Below are 18,335 nucleotides of genomic sequence, written 5' to 3'. Positions count from 1 at the left end.
TGCTTTGCTTTCCCCTCTTCAGAATTATATGCATTTGAGACCCTGATAAACAGTATTTTACTCTTTCAGAAACTCACTCATTAGTAAACAGCATGTTTTTTATTCAGGATGAGAGCAAAAAGCATCTTGTGGTGTCAACAAGAATTCACAGGGGTGGCATCTGCAGCTGCAGCAGCGAGAGTTACAGAGTGACTCATCTTCCCTAAGGATTAACCTGGAGCTGTGCAGTTGCTCTGTTTCCCACTCCAAGTGCCTGAGCGCAGCAATGCTAATTATTCCAACTCTGTTAACTGCTTCTCTTGCTCCCAGCCAGAAGTTAAGCTCAGCTTACACGAGCTGCCACCTTGACAAACACAAAGGAAAACCTGCCAGCAGACAGGCAGAAAAGCAACAGCACTTGGGCATCTCCTGCCAGTGACAAAGGCACAGCGTGTCGAGGCACAGGTACCCAGGCCTAAAACACCTGTAAATACAGAGCTGATTGGAGCAGAAAGAGCATAGGAACAACTTATGGAGTTATGCTGGCCAGTGGGAGAAGGGCACTTACATCATGGATCTTGGCATTTCAGTTCCACTGCCTCGTCCCAGATTTTAAAGATGTCAGACTCAGTGCTGGTGGAAGCCTGACGAGTCTTCCCCATGAAGCATCCAGATCTTCTCTTATTTGCCTTTTCTACAGAGGTACAAAACAGGAAGTTTAACAGCTTGGGTTATGTGAGTTGAGGCCCAGCTGCTTTGAGGATGAAGTGTAAGCCCTTATTGACACAACAACCACTCCAGGTCTGCACAGAGCCAGCACCAACAGGTAAAGCACCAGTGCAGCACCTTCTGTTAAACACCACTCCTTCCTGCTAGTTACAGACATGACATTTCCTAGAGACATAAGGTTTTAGATCTGGATAAAATGCAGCACTTTGGTTTTCAAAAAATATTTTTAGGAGAAACAGACACAGGCACAACCTTTTCAGTGCTTTAAAGCAGTGTAACTCTATGCAGACACAGCCCCATAACAACATAACCTCGGAAGTGACCACAAGCACGTTGTATCCATAACTATGGCATGTTTGTGCCATTCCTGGCTGGCAGAAAGTCCCACTGACAACTGTTTCTCATCAGTGGGGACTGGTTTAGAGAGCATGAGCCTGATTTTTAGGAGTCCCCAGGACACCATTCCATTTCCCTTGCAGGGTCACATTTTGTAGAAGGAATAATTCCAAGTGTTGGATCACCTCTACCACAATTGGTTTTTTATTCTATTTGGAAAGGAGGTTTTGGATTAGAGGTGTCCTATCCAGGACAATATGGATAAAGCTTACTTAAGATCACAACCTGCTTGTACTCATTCTGAGAGGTTTTCAACTTCAAATATTGCAATTATCCACATTCACAAACATTACATACAAGTTTTATAATACACTCAGTAAAAACAAAAAGGTTCCTCAGCAAACCCACTTTGCTAACACTGCCACAAGCTACACTACACAGGGAATTCAGTGTTGCAAACATGGGCTGACCCCAAGCTCGCCCCTCCCAGCCTCTCTACTCCTTCAGACCTATGAGGCCCTGCAGGATGTTTATGGGCAGGGGGAAGACGATGGTGGAATTCTTCTCGGCAGCGATGGTGGTCAGGGTCTGCAGGTAGCGGAGCTGGAGAGCAGCAGGAGACTCTGTGATCACCATGGACGCCTCCTTCAGGGCCCTGGAGGCATTCATCTCTCCCTCAGCAGCAATCACCTGGGGAGGCACAACAGTGACACTGAACCCATCCTGCACAGGAGGAACAGCCAATCCACTGGGGGTTTCAGCCCTAGGCAGGTACCAAAGCCCAGCAGCCTGCTAAGTGACCTGCCCTGGGCATGTGCTTTCAGCAGGCACCAGCCACTCCTGTTTGCTCTGCAGGCCCCAGTGCCTGTATCCTCCCATCCAGAATGCAGGATCACAAAAGCTGGCATCAGGTCTTGAGAGTACAATGTAAGTATTTATTCTATCTTCAAAAGCTTTTGTGCTTCTTCCAGCACTGCCTCTCAATACCAGAGGCACTCCCCATAGATAGCTGAAAACACTTTCCCCTTCAAGCTGTACCTTTTGGTATATACGAGGCCTTGAGAGGGAGTGGTGTATTTCTTACTTGGGGAAAGCAAATCCAGCCCCCAGGCTGATGTCATTACCTTGGCTCTCGCCTCCCGGGCAGCCTCTGCTTCTGCAGCCATGGCTCTCTGCAGCTGGACAGGTAACTTCACATCCTTGATCTCCACACGTTCCACTTTAATGCCCCAATCATCTGTTGCCTCATCAAGTGTGACCTACAGAAGGCAGGACAGGTAAGTGAAGCCACACACCTGGCTCAAACTAACGCCCAAATTTGAAGAATGACCAATAAACCAAATGAATTCTCTTCAAATTCTCACTTTCAGGGCTTTAGTATTTGTAGTATGATTTGACAGCTATAAGAGCACAACTGTTTTAAACTAACAAAACCCCTCAGAGCTCCATTAATGTATTGAAGGAATTCTGTGGCACAATTTTCTTCAACAGTGAAGGACTGACACAAGGACCCAGGGGTGCCCTCCTCTCCTGTATCCCATGTGCTACCCCACTAGACCCTTAGTGCTTTAGTCCCTCATTCTTATTTTACAGAGTGTCCTCCCAAGAGATCTTGTCAGGGCTTTGCCTACAGCTCCAAATCACAACTGATCACTTAGAGATAAAATAAATCCACACCTTTAAGTTATCCATGAGATTGCTGCTTAACCTGCTGCTTGGATTGCTCCAAGCTGCTCATACCTGCATGAGGTGTGCAATTTCCTCACGGTCAGAGAGGATCTCAGAGAGGTTCTTGGTGCCCAGGACATTCCTCAGGGTGGTCTGTGCCAGGAGCCGGGTGGCTGAGTCGGCGTTGGTGATGTTTGCCACGGCCAGGGTGGCATTCTGTACCCTGTAATAAACCACTCCATCCACATTAACTGTCACTGAGTCCTTGGTCAGGATCTGAAAAGCAGTGGGGAAAGTACAGAATATTCCATAAATACAAAGTTCATTATTATGACAATCATGTATTTGTTTTACTGCACCAAGTCCTGGTTTCCCACTGCCTTGAAAACAAAAGCCCTTATACACATATGCTGCATGTGAACATGTCCCAGTGTTCATTAACCTCCCAGTACAGCTCTGCAAAGCTGAGACTAAATATGGGATTAGAAACTTCTCAGTGAAAAATACATTCCATTAGCTTTGCCCTCATGCTATTTTTAACCCACTTCCTCGAATTCACAGAGGCATCTGCAAGTCATACCAGTGATAGGAAAAAGAGAAAAGGCAGAAATTATTTATTCTGAAATTCATCTTCACTTGGGAAGTTTAACCAGTGGTTCTGGCGAGGAATCACAGCCAGGCAGGTCCCTGCTGCCTTTCAGTGAGGTTACACCAGGGCTGTGTGAGGCTCAGAGAAATTATTTTGAGGAGTTCAGGAGGAGCAAGGCCCTGAGGACTGTGCTGCAGCCTCCTGGGACAGGAGAGTGGCACTGACAGGGGAGCTCAGAGAACCAGCCCAGAGCTGCCCTCGTTCCATGGTACACAATTGCCTTCAAGATTTACCTGCCCTGTCCCCTCCCAAACGACCTCGTTCAGCAGGCTTTTCATAACACAAAAGCTAAAGAATGAGTAGCATGCACAGAAATCATGTTGAACAAATAAAAATGGATTTCTGCCTCTATGTAAGGAACACAAACCTAAATCCATAAGCATGATTTAATCAAGTCAAAAGAAAGAGCAAGTTACTGATGGCCTCACTAATGGTACATCAGCAGCTGCAAGCACATTCTGCCTGTCAGTGATTAGGTTTCTCCCAATTACCCTTTAGAGTGTAGCAGGACAGCTGATTTGTCTCAATCCACAACTGACCATGAGCAACAAACCCATGTGCAGATCTGACAGGAAACAGATGCAGGGCACAGGTTGCATGGAGCATCTCTGTCTGATTCATGAGTGATACAGTTACAACCATAGGGATACAATTGTTCACTAACTCGTTTTTAGAGGGAGGGTTGGGTTTTATTATTTTGTTATCCATGGAGCTGGCAGCACTGAGTTCAGCTGCCTTAATGCTCTGGAGACATTCTGCTACAAAGTTAGGATGTCCAAGGAAAATCAGGCTAGGAATTAAAGTAATTTTTTTGTTCTTTAGGACCTGCCATGAGTGGCAGCACCCTCATCATGTTCCTGTGCAGGGCAGGGCACACAAACCCAAGGAAGGGAGCTGACCACTCATTCCCCAATTGCTATAAATAACATTTGATGTATATACCAATTTCATCCCATTCCTTGAGCTAGTTTCTACATGTAGATAAATTGGCACAGGACAGATCCCTGCCGTGCCTGGAAATTTTCCAGATTTCACAGAAGCAATTAGGGAATGTTGTATGAAGCCCAGCAGCCTTGGTTCCAAACCCCTCCCATTCCAGCTCTCAGGCAGAATTCAATTATCTCATTTGGTTCTCAGAGCATCATCTGTTTTCTTTCAGTGCTCTTCCCTTACTGGATGACATTTCTAAGGGATATATATGTAATCTTCACAATAAATGGCACCTGCACAAGGAATCTGTATTCAAACTGCACATTACCCAACACTGAGAGGGGAGAAGGAAAAACAAAGTGCACAAAATTCTGCAAGTACTTTAGTAGATGCAAAGGCAAATACAAACTCACCTCCTGAGGAGGGATATCAAAAGAGATGGTTCTCATATCAACTTTGATGAAGCTGTCTGTGCAAGGCAGGACAAAAAACAAACCTGTGCCAAAAAATCCATTCAAGAAGGTGTGAAAATGGGTCATTAAAGCAGACAAAACTTGTTACTGCAATAAGCTGAAATCCATCTGTTGTGGCTGTGCAGCTCTTTGTGAGGAGCTCAGCAGCACAACACTTGTTAGTGGCTTCCAAACCAAGGTAAGATTTTCCAAAATGCATGCTGAGAAATTTCAATTTATCTGGGTATCACTTAGTTTGAGATTTTTAACATTTGGAAATAAAACAGCCCCAGAAGTATTAACAGCCACTTTTTAAAATGTCCCCCACATAGTTACTTGTGGGGCTTAATTCTGACAAGCATCAACCTCCTGCCTTCTGTTCTGGTGGCTCGCTGAGATTCTTCAGCTTTACACAATATGGAACATTGCAAAGCCTGGGTGAAAATGGAAGGAGAAGCCATTGCCCCTTTCTGTCACTTTGAGCACCAGAAGCAACAGCTGAAAATAACATTGTTCCAGATCTCAGAACTTCTAATATACACAGGCAACTTTTCAAAACTATCAAATACTCTACTGGCTTCTGTTACTTTTGAAGGACATCAAGGCTTTCAGATTCATTTGCTTTAATTAATACATCAAACTTCTTTTTTAACATAACCCATTTGAAAACTCCCTTTACATTTAATGCTTTTGATTCTGCCTGCAGACCATACATTAACAAAGGAGAGCTGGGTAACATTAAGTTTGCTGTCTTCTCAATCCAGAGCATGAATCAGAACTTCATGAGCTGGAAGAGACCCACGAGGCTCAGAAAGTCCAATTCCTGTTGTAACACATCCTCTTACTGGAAGTTACAGAATTGTTGAGAAATCCATTTGCCACTTTACTGCAATGTCTCTACACCATTATTGTTTTGCTGATGACTAATTAGAACAAATTTCTGTCCAGGACATACCTGGTCCCTTTGCTCCCCCTTTTAGGATGCGTCCAAGTCTGAAGATGATGGCTCGTTCATATTCCTTGATAATCTGCAACAGATTGTTGGATGTCACACACAGCTTTCCAGAAGTTACATGGTGGATTGCAAATTATGTACACATCAGGCTTGAGTCTCAAATTTAATACACATTTCTCTACTGGCTGCTTTTGAGAATTTTAGTCTAAACTTTCTTTGTCAAAAAGCAAAGAGCAAAAGGAAAAATCAGGACAATAGTCCATAAGAAATATTCCTCAGGCTCTCAGCAGAATGGCACCTGGGCAGGTCCAGGCACCAGCAGCAGCCATCAGGAATATCCTGGCAACCACACAACAAGTGCAGCATTTGTGAGCCAGCAGGGATTTTTCCAGCTCCAATTCTGATACCACATCAGCCAAGCCAGGAGGAAATAACTCCTCCTGTCTGGAAACTGCAAACATCAACCCCAGAGTGATCAGAGACAACACTGTGCCTACAAGTGTGTCACATGCAGCCACATCTATGTACATAATTCTATTTACCTACTTCACATTTAGACATGTGATATACAGGGAGAGATCTCCTTAAAAAAAAAAATCAGTTCTCTAAGAGTAGTTATGGGTTCTTGCAATTATTCTGATCCTTCAAATAACCTTATTTACTAATGACAGCTGGGCAGATGTAGTAAAGACGTCAATGCAGGAATTATTTTGACTTTTATTTTTGGTTTGAAGAAGAATGCCCTGAAGTGCTGGTGTCTGCTATTTACTGTTTGCTATAGCTCAAGACAGAACAGAGTTGGATTAATTTGTGTTTAGAATAAATAAATCTAATTGAGAACAGTAATAGCCACTCTGCATTGCTGAAAGTTTTAATCCAACTTAGCAGTGAACAATTTTACCTTTATGCACATCCATATTGATATAGGAAATGTAAGAACAGTGAAAACAAGCGAGGTGATCACCAGGATCCATCCACACACACCGAGGCCAGAATCAACATCATCTACAAAAGAGCAGAAATTTTCACTTCTTAAAATCCAAGAGTGCCTAAATTGGATATTTATGTTGAATGTTCCTTGAAACAAGTCACTCTTAGCACTACTCTTCTGGCCAAATGCATTAGGTATAGATCAGAAAATAAATTAAAAGCCAAATTCTGTTTTGATTTTCTAAGTCGTGCGAGACAGCTGAGGGCAGAATGCTGTCCAAGGAGCATTTATGCCGAAGTTTACTAACATTTAAGTTTCAGTTCTCAAATGCCTTTCTTTCTCCCAGTTTTTTTTTTCCTTTTTTAGCAGAGTGACTCACAGGCAGCAGTGGAAATTGCATTCCTTTGTTTTCTGAGAAGTCAGAGGAAGACTTCTGTAAGGAGTAAAATGTAAATACCCCACAGCCTGCCAGCTCAGGGACAGCATCCTTAGAAGCTGGGCTCTGTCCCAGCTGCCACAGATGCAGATCTAAGAAAACCACAACTCTCAGACCCGTTGGATCTGGGAAGTTGGATAAGATGAGGTACAAGATTAGCTGGAAATAAAGCCTCCATAAAGAATTTCTTGGCCAGATATTCCTCATGCCTTATTTCTCTGTCAGGAGAAGACACCAGCTGAAGGTAACTCTGGGATCAAATAACGAGCTGGTTGTTTCCAAAGCTCCCCAGCTAAAGCCACGACAAAACGTGGGCTGGGAGGCACTGACAGAGCTACAGGAAGTTTGTTATCCTGCCAGCCAAGACTCCTAAAGGGCTGTCAGGAGCCTGTTGCCAAGCAGGGATGTCCCAGGGTGACACCCGGCACTCACAAACATCACCTTCCTACTCTGGAGATTCGGAATTTCATGTAGAAGTCACACCTCAAATGACGTCAAAATTCAAGATTGAGCAAAGAGGATGCTTTATTTAGCACCAATGTGTTGTTTTTCACAGTACAAGAAGGGAGAGAGATGCTGTATTGTGGAAAGCTCTGTGAGACAAAAGAAACGTGCCTGGCATTTGTGGGATGAGCTACTTCTGAACCATCCATCACAGCACTGGGATAGCTTCACCCAGAGGCAATTCTTGCCTGATTTCTCAGAGAGGCTCGTTGACACTGCCAGAGGTGGTGCAGATCCCCATCCCTGCCCACCCCACAGGCTGAAAACACAGACCTGACCCTGCTCTGATGGCTGACAGTACCCTGAAACCTGCCACTGGGATTTTCTCCTGGGCTAAAAGGCAGGCAAGCCCACACCTTGGATAGCCTGCTGTGCTGGGCAAATCTAAGCAGGCAGTAAAAAAAATACAAATATTGTTGAGCAACCTTTTTAAGAAATAAACCACAAGGAGAAAGACTATTAAAAAAAAACAAACAAAAAAACTTAATTGAATCAGCTTTCAATGCCTTTAAGGCTGACTGGAACAGTTACCGTACTTTAGCAAGAAATTATTACTTGGACCATCAAACTGTATTAACAATTTATAATACACACTTAGTGCTGGAGGCTAAGATGGAAGGGGAAATTTCTCGTTACAGCTTGAGGTGTGGCACATGGTTCATTTGTGATTTATTTCCTTCTGCAAAGACTCCACAGTCCAAACAAGCACCCCACTGTCAAAGAGCAAGAATGTGTCCTGACTGAAAACAAAAGGCCAATTTCAAAGTGAACTAGGTGTCTTCATAGCTGCTTCTCAGAGCATTTCACATGGGGAATACCCAAAATTATGACATCCAATAACCAAAACTACATCTCTGTCCCTTACTCCATATTTTATTGTGACCACATGAGAGCTGCAGGAGAAACCACCTCAGCAGTGTGTTCAGGAAAGGCTTGCAGAGACAAGACTGGCACCGACGTGACGAGGTATTAATAACTAACATAGTTAACACATGAAATGCAGATCCTCTCCAAGGATTCCAGAACCAACATGTGCCACTGGGCATGAGGAAAAGAGATCCACAGTTATTTATACAACTCAAATTACCCAGCCAAAGGCTTCGTACACAAAGCAATCTTATAAATACATTTCCTTCTCCAGTTGCAAACAAGAAAAGTATAAAATAAATCATGACTTTTCCGTTGCCTGTCTCTGAACAATGGAAGTAACAGGAAAACATTTCGGTTTCCAGTAAATGAAACTGACAGTTGTGCTGGCTCAAGTGCATCTCCAAAACATCCTGACCCACATCCCACACCAATACACTTCCCAGCTGGAAGGCCAAAACCCACTTCAATAACGATACCAAGAAGTAAAAAACCACTCATTGCCCCACCTGAAGACTTCTACCACTTGCACCAGTCACACCTAGACAGGATATGGTTGTGGCAAAAAGCCACAGTAGGGTCAAAAAACAATCTCTAATCTTTCCTTGTTCTCGTTCAGGGATTACTTCTGTTGACTCTGTTTGTCATTATTTGCGTGGTTTTCCCCTTAGTGATCCGAGTTACTGCACAGGGAAGGAAACATACGCACAGAAACACACCCGGGTTACGCCACCGGGCAGCTCGTGGTGATGCTCCCGTTCCCAAGGGCGCTGCCAGGACCTGCCGGGAATCGGCACCTGCGGCCGCGTTACCCGAACGGGCAGCGGGGTCAGCCCCCGTTAACCGGGGCTGGGGACTCAGAATCCCCCGTTAACTGAGGCTGGGAACTCAGAATCCCCCGTTAACCGGGGCTGGGGACTCAGAATCCCCCGTTAACTGAGGCTGGGAACTCAGCACCTCCCGTTAACCGGGGCTGGGGGCTCAGCACCTCCCGTTAACCGGGGCTGGCGGCTCAGCATCCCTCATTAACTGGGGCTGGGGGCTCAGGATCCCCCGTTAACCCCCGTTAACAGGGCTGTGGTCGCTCCGGGACCGTCCGTGACCCCTCGGCAGCCGGAGCTGAGGGAAGCGGAAGCTGCCGGGGAAGCGAAGCACGACCGCTCCTCACGCAGGCTTAACTTCGGTGAAGCATCTTCAAACTTTCCCCCGCGACTAAATAAAGCAATAACTAAAACCGAAACAAAAAAGCGGAGATAGAGAGAGACACGGAGGAGAGAGACACGAAGGAGAGAGACACGAAGGCGCCCCTCGCACGGAGCCCGCGAGGAGCGGCCGCTGCGGGGCCGTTTGGGGACAGTCCCTGCCCGCTCTCCCTGCGGCCGTTACCTGGCGGCCGCCGGGGCTTCTGCGGCTGCCCCGCTTCTTGGTCTGCCATGGTCCCCGCGTCCCCTCAGGGCCGCCTCGGAGTCCGTGAGTCCGTCCCGCGTTCCCTCAGAGCCGCCTGTGCGCTGGGCTGCCCCGATGCCGATGCTCCGATGTCGCCGCCGCTGTCACCGCCGCTGTCACCTCCGTCCCGTCTCGGGTCACCCAACGCCACCCCCGCGCGCCCGCCCCGCCCCGCCCCTCCCGCTCTTCGCTCCGCCCCTCGCCCCGCCCCTCCCGCGCGCTCGCCCCGCCCCTCCCGCGTGCTCCGCGCGTGGCCCCTCGCGCCCGGCTCCGCCGCCAGGGGGCGCCACCGCCGCTGAGGGCGTGAGGGAGCGGCCATGGAGAGACCCCCGGGCGCAGCTCGCCCGGCTCGGGGGAGGCCGAGGGGATGCGGCTGGATGGCGGTCCAGGGCGGCACAAAGGGCAGGGAACGAAGGGAAGGAAGGAGGGGAAGACATGGAGTGAGCGAGCGACCCGACGGGCAGCCATCGCCCCAGGTGAGTGAGCCCCGGGCATCCCCTCCGGAGGGGAGCAGCGAGGAAAGCTCCAGCTGCCCCGGCCTCGTGCGTCGTTTAATGCGGGGATGTTCCGTGAGGTTTTATTACTTTTCTTCCCCACGCTCTCTTCCCATCACGTGGAGAGTTGGAGTCTTTTTTCCCTTTTGGAAGAGGCTACAGTAATGATTTCTGCTGCTTTCATACAAGGTCCATCCACAAAGACAAAGTCTGTGCAGAAACACATCATACACACACAGGCATTGCATACCAGATTGTAGACCAGACTGTTAAATTCGATAAGAGTTCCAAAGTTGAATTCTATATCAGTGTGAATTACGAGGGCTATAAATAAATCCCGGCTATTCTTTAACCTTTGTTTCTCTACGAGATGTTGGTAATTAATGGGGACGTACAAATGCACGTGTCACGTTACACTGCCAGAGTGCAACTGCTTCTTCATAAAACACACTGCAGCCTATGAACAAAAATGGTATTAGACTACTAAAATAGAGGGATTTCTTTTCAGTGTTGGTGTTATTCTGTGTTAAACTCTTCCTTGGAAGAGCCTAAATGGACAGCCTGGATCTTGCTGTCCATTGCGTACCAGAGGAGCCAAGGTTTGTTTGGTAGCACAGTTGGGTGAGGTTAATGGGGCAGGAGTGGAGCTGAATGCTAAATGTGGTTTCTGATATCTCCAAGTGACAAGAACAGCACTGGAGAACGACCAACACTTTCTCTGGTGAGTGTAAAACCCCTCATGAACACTCTTCCTATTGCTGCTGTGAGCTCCTCCTGCCACACTCGTGCCAGTTGATTTCAGACTCATCCAGATGAGCAGAACATGAAACTAAAGACTAAATCTGCCTCGAGATCCCCGAGTGACCTTTTAAAATTTCTTCTGTCCATTATCTTTACTCACGTGTTTACTGTTAACACATTTACGAGTGCTGACACCTGCTGTTCTCATATCAGCAATTCCTTAACCTTTTGGTCCTATTATCTACAACTTTGTGAGTTTACCTATGCTCTGTACATAACACGTGGGGCTAATTTTTCACAAAGGTACAAGAAAGGGAGAACTGTGAGTTCTCCAAACTGATAGATAATCATTCTATCCGAGCTGTCACCTGCACGCAGCTTGTAAATTCCACAAAGAAACTTACAATGCCAGGTGATGTTTGGCCATGGGTTGTAAATATCACCATGCTGTAATTGAATGAGAATCTGTGAGATTCCGTGGGCTGGTTGGATCAGCATCGAGGAGGAAGGAAAGACGTGCTGGAAATGGGAGGGACAGGCTCTGCAGAAAAAGAAGATGAGCTGTGAGGAATCCCCGTCATCCACGGCAAATTTGGCACCAGAAAAATCTGAGCTGGTGCCAATAATAAGATAATGGTTCTACGATTCTATAGGTGCTTTGAAAAATTATACAAATTGCTCGTTAAAAGATGTACAGCACGGGTTTACCTTGTTTCAGCAAGGAAGAGGAAGCACCCATTCATTTCCCCTCTCTACAGTAAAAAATAAGCAATTAAGACCTTTCTCCTCCATAAACTGGGAACCCTGGTTCAGCAATATCTCAGCAGCATGCTGTGTACTCATGTACACATTTATGTTGGCGTTTTGCTTAAAGAAGAGGAAGCTTCCCTCTAATTTTAGACGGGCTTGCATTCCATTCATTTTATTCTTTGGCTGTTTGCCAGGGGAGCTGGACAAGCCCCTGAGTGGGGTGGGCAAGGACAGGGCTGTCCTGTGGGGCATTCCTAGGACCTTGACCAGCGGCAGAGTTTCCCTTCCCCTTCCTCCTCCTCTCCCCCTTCCCCTCTCCTCTCCTCCTTTGCTAAATAACAACATCGGAATATCTTATCTCCTAATTCTTGGTTCAATAACTAAAGGAAATAAAGGACTTGGTTTCTGTCTGCCTAGAAGAAAACAGTGGACTTTCAAATTGATTTATTAATCTCTAGATCTTATGAAGAGGAACATTTAATTGGACTTTGGCTTTATTATTTCCATAGGTCAGCGTCATCTCAAGTGTGGGAGTTCTGGTAGCAGGAGCTCCTTGGTACTGCTCTGCAGTGAAGTCTGGTTTATTTAACCTTTCCTTGAGTTCCAGTGTGTCCGGTGGGCAGTTAATTGAAAGAAGATTTGTGTGAGGTGTATCAGCAGCTACAGAAGGCAATAGTGGGGATATTTATTGCCCAGATGTGCTGTCAGTGGGATTTTCTGTAGTGTACCGAGCTGCCGATAGATGTCAGCAGGATATTGAGCACAGCCTCTGTGCCAGCCGGGCTTGAAGCCTGTATTGAGGGCATGGATTTCTGTCACCTCAGTGGTTTTTTTAAACACAGTAAAGTAAATTGTAGTCCCCAATGATTATGGAATAATAGCAAAGGCTATTCCTGACACCTTAAAAATTTGCTGGATGTGGAATATTCCGTTTCAGAATCATGTTTGGAGATGGCTTATTACACCAAATTTTATGTGAAACCTGTTTTACTCATGCTTTTCTAAACACTTGAAGTGCAGTGAGTTCCCCCCAGGGATCAGCCATGGCAGTTTGGTGGTGTGCCTTATTTTAGTGTGCTTTTCCCACTTTACAATACATTTTAAGCAACTCTCACAATAGTTCATTGCTGTTTGTCATTCTGATTTTTGAAGGGTGCATTTAAGTATGTCAGGACATCTACTGGGCTCTTGCTACATATGTGTTTAAATGTTTTGTTGAATTTTTAATTCTCTGGAGAACTTTCTCACTTCCCTTATACATTTGCAGTAGGTCTGTCTCCATATATTTTGGCTTTCATCTTAAAAGTACTGCTTTGAACCAATTTCCCCTAAAACATCCAAAAGTAATCAAATCCAGAATGCAAGTTCCACAAACATTTCCCACGCTATAACAGCCTGCATTTCATTTAGTTGCCTATTTTTATATCATGGGTCTATTTGTTTTCAGTGGAAATAGAGTATGTATATGTTGAATAATAATCCCAAAATAAGAATGTCATAAAATCAGGTTTCTTTAAACAGAGTAATTTCTCCCACATTAATAGATTCACAGTTTAAAATAGCTTTGAGTCTGGGAGATTAATTATTTTAATGTTGTTTACACTTAGAGAATACATATGAATGATCACTCAGAGCAAAGCTCATCGTGAGGGAATCCCGAGTTTTGGGGCTGCTGTCCATGGATTTAACAGGAGAAAGGAGGGGTCACAGCAGCCTGGGGTGCTGCTGCTGCTGGGGGCATTGTTACAAATATCAAGAAAATCTGGTCAAATTTTCAGCAAATACTTTTACTGCCAAACTATCTATGAATATTGCAAGTATTTTAGAAATCTAGGAAATTCTGTACAACCCAGTGCTTCGAATTGTCCCATATATCCTGTTAAGGGATATTCAGGTACACAAATACAAATCAAAGTCGAATTAAACGGTCCTTGCTGATGGTATTTGCTTACAGAGAGTATTTTGGAGATAATGTTTGTTTTCTAAAGTGTTTCTTACAGTTCAGGGAGGCAGAGGACTGAGTTTTCAAGACTTTTAGCAGTCTAGGAGCTCCTCCAGCCCTGGAGCCAGTTCGGGGGAGGGGAGAAGAAGAGACTGGGATGTAGCAGTTCTAAATTTCCAAATGTCCCAGAGCTCTCCAGTAGTTTCTCTGAGGAGAAACCTTCCTCCTGTTTCCCATTCTGGTCATGTGCACAGAGCCTTTACTTGTCATTTCTGGGCTTACCCAAGATCCAGCTGGGCAGCCAGGGCTCTTCTTGATTTTTCAATATAATGATTTCTTTACTTCTGTAGGTTTGGCAAAAGAGAAAATTTGTGTCTGACAAAGCAGAGGAAGCCTGAGGTAACACACACAAACCAAGCAAATGTGCTAGAACAAGTCAAAGTCATCAAGGTGCCTCAAAGCAGCAGTGGAATGTCACTTTGCTATTGCAGAAACCCAGGCTCCTCCTGGAGCAGGAATCCTCCTGCATATGTCACTGAAATTACAAGTTTGTCTCACACTTAGATAGCCTGGGGGGGTTTAGCACTTGTAACTGCTCCATCCCTGGAATTAAGGAGCAGAGCTGCATTCCAGAACACTGGCATGCTTGAAAGATTTAGTAGCAGCATAAGAGATTATGTTACTGATAAAACAAGATACTGAAGGGCTGTACATTTCACTCTGTGTATTTAATAGTTCTATATTTTAAACCAGAATAACTGTGTGAGACACTGAAAGCAGTTCTGGACCAACAATATAGCCTAAATCTGATGATAAAAGTAACAAAGCTCTGGGTACTTTGTAATAAAAATATATTTTATTGCAAATACATTTCTGGCAGCAGTGATTAAACTGTAACTGGATGCAGAAAAAGAACTAAAGGAAATGCTAAGAAAATGAAGACAAACATTTGTATTAACTTTTATTGACAACAAAATTGGCTCTGAGCTGGGGGTCAGTGGCAGTAAACTCTGGTGAGTCATGTATTTGTGCCAGAATATTCCTGAAATGGCCAGTCCTGTGTTCATCATTTGCATGACATCATTTTTTCCATAGTCAGGCTTCCTATGGAGCTCAGATTTCTATAACAACCTTTTTGGCAGGAGATTTTAAGTGCAAATGGGAGTTGACTGGCACTCAGAGATTTTACTGGATGACCAAACCCCACAATTTTCCCTGTTGTTCCCCTGTCTGTGGCAGCTGTTGTTCTTCCCTTGTCTTTTTATAGAATCATTTAGGTTGGAAAAGACCTTCAGGATCATCGAGTCCAACTGTTACATGAAATGAAAGAGCTAATTGGTGTTTTTGAAAATCTAGCATTAAGTAAAGCTGAAAGTTTAAGAACAGGTTTGATAGAGAAACCGAGAGCCCCATGATGTGTTTCTATGGAAACTCCAATTTAAGGTTTTATCTGATGGATTCTGAAAAGGGTACAATCTGCCTCTTTTTTGTGATTGGGTAGACAGAGGAGGAATACAGCAGAATCAGTGTTGCAAAGTGATCTTTGGAAAGATAGTTAATGAAGTGCTTCAGGATGAAAACTGCTGTATAAATGAAAGGTGACATTTCTGTCTTAATCACTGCCTTTAATGATGAGATTTTTAGGGCAGATTGCTGGAGAGAAGCTGCAGCTCAGCAGCCAAAGTGCTGGTTTAAGTTTCCATTCAGCTGCTGTTACTGAAATGTTTGATTGTTTTTACTGAGTATCTGAGCATTAACTTCTTGCTTAGAGTTGGCCATAGGATGTGGATATTTCCTGTGCACATCTCGGGGCATTTCCAGTCCTGACTCATCACTTTTCTGACTTCCTCATTCTCTGCTGGTAAAAGTCCACCCTGCCCTGCTGAGCCACATTCCTGCAGTCCCAGAGTCCCTGCAGCTCTGCACTGGCCTCTTGGTTTCTCTGCTTGTTGTGGAATTCCAGAATGGTTTGGCTTGGAAGGGAACTTCAAGTCCATCAATGGACTGGATCAGGTGCCTCCAAACCCCACCCAGCCTGGCCTTGGACACTTCCAGGGCCTCCCCACCCTCACAGGGAAGAATTTCTTCCAGTGTCCCATCCAAGCCTGCCCTCTGTCCATGGGAAGCCATCCCCCCTTGTCTGCCCCTGGTGGAGCTGCAGCAGGCTCTGCACAAACGCTGTGCCACGGGCTGTGCTGAGGGGACCAGGACTGTGCCATTTATTCATCGTATCAGAAGTGGAACGTGCTGGTCAGAGGTGAAAGCTGTGGTTCACTGAGCCCTTGTGCTATTTCTGTCCCTGCTTTTATTCACTTGATTTCACTTTCTTAATCAACACAGATCAGTTCACAGCCATAGAATTCATTATGCACCATCCATTCATCCTCACTTTCCAGCAGATCTTTCAGTCGTTCACAGCAGAGACTGATTCTGCTTAATCAAGTTTGAGTTCAGAAGTCAGTGGCACCTTGTGCTGCCTGTGGTTAATTCCCTCACAGTTCCATGGCCATACAAATGGCTTCATTAGCAACATAGCATATGTTCACATTTAGAATTGGTTGAGACTGAGATATCCTCATCTTTGTCTTCTAATATTGACTGCTAGAGCAAATGAAATAACTCATGTATTTTTACTTGTGCTCTAATGAGTTCAGGAACTAGTTAGACTCTTTTACACCAAGTATAGATTCACTCCTGAATTGATGCTTTAAATGGAAGAGTAATATGGAAAAGAACAGAAATTTATTTCCAATTTAAGGAATTTTCTCTCTTCCCACCTCCTCAGAAAACTCAGCTAACTGCCGTTTCTTTCCTCTTGATTTTGCTCTTCATCATTTGTTGAACTACTTCCCATGTTTGCTGCTACTTTCCTTTGGGAAAATACTGTTGCACAAGTAAAATGTGGAATATAATGTAAAAAGCACCATTTCCAACAGCAGCTACCAGGCAACCCTAAAGTTCGGGATTTTTCATTCTGACACAAGTGTTTGATACTGGAAATGAAATATTTCTGCTTTGGCTCTTTTGATTTGTTCCTTTAAATAGATCGAGTAGAGTACACCAGGTGTTTGGAGCTCGAGCACAAAATAAAAGGAGAAATTAATAAGTATTTAGATAATTTTAAAGATAGTGAGTGGTTCAATGGGAGAAAAATTTACTGTCTCCATTGTACAAAACCAAACAGAAACAGGCTGGTGCCAGCAGCTAACAATGTAAAATAATGACTGGCTTTGTCTCTTTGAAGCTGTTCAAACCAAATGACTGAAATTATCCCAATGACGTGTTCCCAGTTCAAGAGATAAAAATGAATTCATGGGTATTGTGCATTTCTGGCCTTCATAATTCCACTCTCCTTTCACTTCTGGCTGCATTCTCCCAGAATGTGGGATAGCAGTGCAGGGTTCTGGAAAGGTAAATTGTTGGCAGAGGGTTTGAAAAGGATTAGTTATCACCATGCCAAGCTGGAAGAGATTTTTTTTTCCTTCCTTGATTTGTAGTGTGGTTGCAGAGACCAGCAGTTGCTGCTCTGAGTGAAATCTCCAACCACAAAGGGGTCAGATTTATTGTGCTCATTCTGCAGCTGGTTGAAGGGGAATTCACATGGATTTCAGACACGTTCTACAGATTACTGACAAGACTGTACTAAACAGAATCACTGATCTTAACATCCCAGCTTCACTCTGAGCAGCTCAGCTCCCTGCCTGGTGACAACAGGACACTTCCTCAGCATCCACATCTTCTGTGGTTACTCTGTGTGTTTTGGGAATTATATCCACACTATCAATATGGTTAACTACAAGTCCTTACTGAGCTGAAGTTGCTACAATAATTCCAACTATATCATGTGCAATATTCTACAGTGGAACAGGAGAGTTACAACAAACTGTTTGTCCTCCAGGGCCAGCAGTGACATTATTTGAAAAGAAAACAGAAATGATGAAACCATTATGGCCTCTGACTCTTTCTCACTTGGTTGACAAGATCTGGTTGGTTAGAACGTTAGATAAATTTGATGTGTATGTTTAAATTACAAGATCTGATGATAAACTTTTCAAAAGGATATTGCTGTATTTAGTAAATCTCTCTAATAAGCACTGCTTGTAGAAGCTTTTACTCAAGCTTTCTTTAGAGCTGTCAAGACACTCTTTAGGCAGTGACTTTTATTGCTTGTCTTTATGCAGTGTTTGTTGAGCTGCTGATTATCTGATCATAGAACAGTTTCTGGTGTGCTTTGTGAAAGAAATATTTTATTTTTATTTCTACTGCTTCAGCAGGACAATTTCATATTGGGTGCATTTGTTCTTATTAGTCATAGCTAAAGTAGCTCGGGGGAGCCCCACAAAGCTATATAGATTCTTTAAAAACTTTTGTGACAGATAAATTGCTTTATGACTCCCCACTGGGCTGATTTTTGCTATTTTCTGAAACTTATTTAGTCGAAAGCCTTTTTTTGGATTACTCCTGTTAATTATTTTCCTTAAAGTAATAAGATGCTATTTTCATTTACAACATGAAAGAAGTTTGGT

General features: G+C 44.4%; 1 protein-coding gene across 4 annotated transcripts; it reads right to left on the bottom strand.

Moving 5' to 3' along the window:
- Nucleotides 1–77: 77 nt before the first annotated feature.
- STOM (stomatin) lies at nucleotides 78–10,044 on the bottom strand. 4 transcript variants are annotated; one of them, XM_088177557.1, is made up of 9 exons: nucleotides 9,823–10,036; nucleotides 6,600–6,703; nucleotides 5,699–5,771; nucleotides 4,705–4,787; nucleotides 2,785–2,988; nucleotides 2,169–2,303; nucleotides 1,554–1,734; nucleotides 548–673; nucleotides 78–463 (listed from the first exon to the last, which is right to left on the bottom strand). In XM_088177557.1, the coding sequence occupies exons 1-8, from the start codon at nucleotides 9,869–9,871 to the stop codon at nucleotides 549–551; spliced, it is 954 nt and encodes a 317-aa protein (XP_088033683.1). In that variant the 5' UTR covers nucleotides 9,872–10,036; the 3' UTR covers nucleotides 78–463; nucleotide 548. The 4 variants fall into 4 exon arrangements, 3 of the variants coding, with proteins under 3 accessions (XP_088033683.1, XP_014735546.1, XP_014735545.1); XR_015808081.1 differs by having other exon boundaries at nucleotides 548–1,734; nucleotides 9,823–10,044; XM_014880060.2 differs by having other exon boundaries at nucleotides 78–673.
- Between the last annotated feature and the right edge of the window lie 8,291 nt (nucleotides 10,045–18,335).

Source organism: Sturnus vulgaris, chromosome 22, assembly GCF_052056855.1.
Source record: "Sturnus vulgaris isolate bStuVul1 chromosome 22, bStuVul1.hap1, whole genome shotgun sequence".
NCBI lineage: Eukaryota > Metazoa > Chordata > Aves > Passeriformes > Sturnidae > Sturnus > Sturnus vulgaris.
Note: the sequence above shows the minus strand (reverse complement) of the source record. Positions and strands in the feature narration are given on the sequence as shown.

What these genes read in the sequence shown, in the direction of transcription:
- STOM (XM_014880060.2), bottom strand. Translation starts at nt 9,871, where the DNA reads ATGGCAGACCAAGAAGCGGGGCAGCCGCAGAAGCCCCGGCGGCCGCCA. An exon ending in AGGGGGAGCAAAGGGACCAG is followed by an intron (nt 4,788 to 5,698) that starts GTATGTCCTGGA and finishes TTTTTGGCACAG; the next exon opens with GTTTGTTTTTTGTCCTGCCT. An exon ending in TTGATATCCCTCCTCAGGAG is followed by an intron (nt 2,989 to 4,704) that starts GTGAGTTTGTAT and finishes ACTGCTTTTCAG; the next exon opens with ATCCTGACCAAGGACTCAGT.